This window comes from Montipora foliosa, chromosome 10, assembly GCF_036669935.1.
Source record: "Montipora foliosa isolate CH-2021 chromosome 10, ASM3666993v2, whole genome shotgun sequence".
NCBI classification, from domain to species: Eukaryota; Metazoa; Cnidaria; class Anthozoa; order Scleractinia; family Acroporidae; genus Montipora; species Montipora foliosa.
In genome coordinates, this window is record NC_090878.1 from 28,133,144 (window position 1) to 28,135,643 (window position 2,500).

The 2,500-nt window shown below is 41.4% G+C and overlaps 1 protein-coding gene across 1 annotated transcript in view; it reads left to right on the top strand.

Moving 5' to 3' along the window:
* LOC137973283 (adrenodoxin-like protein 1, mitochondrial) overlaps positions 1 to 2,500 on the top strand; it is a 23,294-nt gene that overhangs the window by 18,320 nt on the left and 2,474 nt on the right. The window contains exon 4 of the mRNA XM_068820063.1: positions 1 to 24. This exon is cut by the window's left edge and continues 64 nt beyond it. Coding sequence (XP_068676164.1) covers positions 1 to 24 — 24 coding nt within the window. The remainder of the gene's footprint in view (positions 25 to 2,500) is intronic.

A 2,500-nucleotide genomic window follows, 5' to 3' on the forward strand; every position in this document is an offset into this window, starting at 1 on the left:
TCAACTTCCAGAACCAGATGAGAAGTGAGTACATGTTGAAATTAGCCATATTTTTCTGCTGCGGTACAGTAATTTCGAAGATGGTAAGTGAAACATTTTAAACTCTCTTTGTAATTTGCAGAATCAAACTTTTAAGAAGTCCTTTTTCTTTATTCCTTGACTAAACATCATTTACTTCCAGAAATGCAAGAGACAAAATTACATATATGTCATGAGGATTGCAGCAAAGTGAGATGCTTTTGGCGAACAACAAAAAGTTTCCCTTTAAGTCCTGAATTCAACTAAATGTACCAAATAAGCTTAGTTCCTGGGCTTCTGATAGGATGCAGAAAAAATAACGATTACGCGAAATTTTTTGGCCAATACTGCATGCGTGTTAACATGCGTTGATTATGCAGAAATTACACCGGATTTTGCGGAAACTTAAACAATTTATAGAACTAATGTATTTTCAGTCCAATGTATTTACCTGCTTATGGTAACTCAGGACTGGAAATCGCTGCCAATCCAGTCGCATTTGCGCACAGATACCCCAAGCTAACAATGTAATTTGAGCATCACAATCAGTTAAGGATGGTGCCTACTAATTCAAAGGTATTTTTGCCCCCGTTTATGATTATGTGGAAAATGTACCGCACACCAGTGGCTCAGTTGGTTGAGTACCAGGCTGTCACACAGGAGGTCGTGAGTTCAACTGGACCAACACTCAGGGTCTTTAAATAACTGAGGAGAAAGTGCTGCCTTTGTAACTACATCAGTCTGCAAATGGTTAGACTTTCAAGTCTTCTCAGATAAGGACAATAAGCCGAAGGTCCCATCTCACAACCCTATAATGTCTATAATCCTGTGGGACATAAAAGAACCCACGCACTTGTAGCTAAGAGTAGGGCACGTAGTTCCCGGTGTTGTGGTCTGTCTTTTGTTCAGTATCATGGTGTGGAGGGTGAAAAAAGGGGCCACAGTAATTGGCGCAAGCTGTTGTGGCGCTGTAACAGCTTGACTGGCACAGTCTGTAAATCAAAAAAACAAAAATAAATCAAATCATGAAGATCTTAACAAGTGTTATTGAAATCAAAAAAGACAATTCGGGGTAACCATGCATTTTTCAAAGGGCTCTTGAACAGCAAAGGCGGCCTTTGTTGCCTTTCTCCAGATGGCCAGCATGAAACCCCGCCATCTTTGAAGTTGCAATGTTATGCTCAGTGAGGAATGAATCAACGATGAAATGATATATGAAATGGATCATATACAAACTGTGGATATGAAGTCAAGTGAAGCTATGATCCTCGCTATGTTCCTCACGGGAACATTGGAACCCACAAATGACCAGCTCCCAATGTCAGTGGCCTCATAGGTCAGTTGGTTAGAGCGTCGCACCGCTATCGCGAGGTCATGGGTTCAAACCCTGTTGAAGTCCTAAAATTTTCAGGCTTCTTTACGCAATTGCAAAAATTGCGTTCATAAATGCGAGGATGATGGCTTCACTTGATCAAAACTTTTATGCTGAGCAACATTTGCCGCATTCATTTCTAAGGTATATCTGAGGATTACATTACCAAAAATAACACAGGCGGCACATACCTATATAGCGTAAATAAGAGACTGCTCCTCCCACCCCCTACCCCTGAGATGTTACCTTTCTCACGCTTTCTGCCATCTTAAGAAACTGGAATGCCAGTGCTAGCTCCCAGTTCTACTCTTGCCCCATGTGGAGACAGGACCCAAAGTCAACATCAGTCAAATGCACCACTCCCAGGGGACAGATTGTTGTTCAAAAGCCCTTCAATGCCCGTATAATCCCCCACTCTTGTCTGGTACCTGGGGGTGGGGGTGTCAGTTGACGGGTGCATTAATGTAAGGTGTAAATATTGTTACATGTAGGTTGGGGTAATTCTAACTTTATCCCCAATTAGGAAAGGACAAAACACGGATACTGGGTCCGTGGACCAGTTCTATCCCTATTTATTTTGCTAAAAAAGTGTCCCAAAGCATATCAATGAGCTTTTTAACCTTAAACTTCAAACAAACTGTTAAGTGCTCCAGGGAAGAATGGAAGGGGGCCATTTGGATTTTACTTGATCCATGAATGGGATCAAATACACCCACCTACATTCATTTTCCGGTGTGTAAAAAAAATTCAATTCTGCGACACTCTACAGTTCCATCAAGTAAGGCTATGATCCTCACAGTTATGAACACAATTTAAACAATTGGGTAGAGAAGGTTGAAAAATTCAAGACTTCAACAGGGTTTGAACCTGTGACCTCTCAATACTGGTGTGATGCTCTAACCAACTGAGAGCGCTATGAAGCCACTGATGTTGGGAGCTGGTCATTTGTGAGGTCAAATGTTCCCATAATGAATGAATCTATGAACGAAATGATATATGAAGTGAATCACATTTTGAACTGCGGATATGAAGTCAAGTAAGGCTATGATCTTGTACTTGTACATCTTCATTGCCGGGACTTTAAGGTCTTCAGTTCCCACGGCCTGCTCC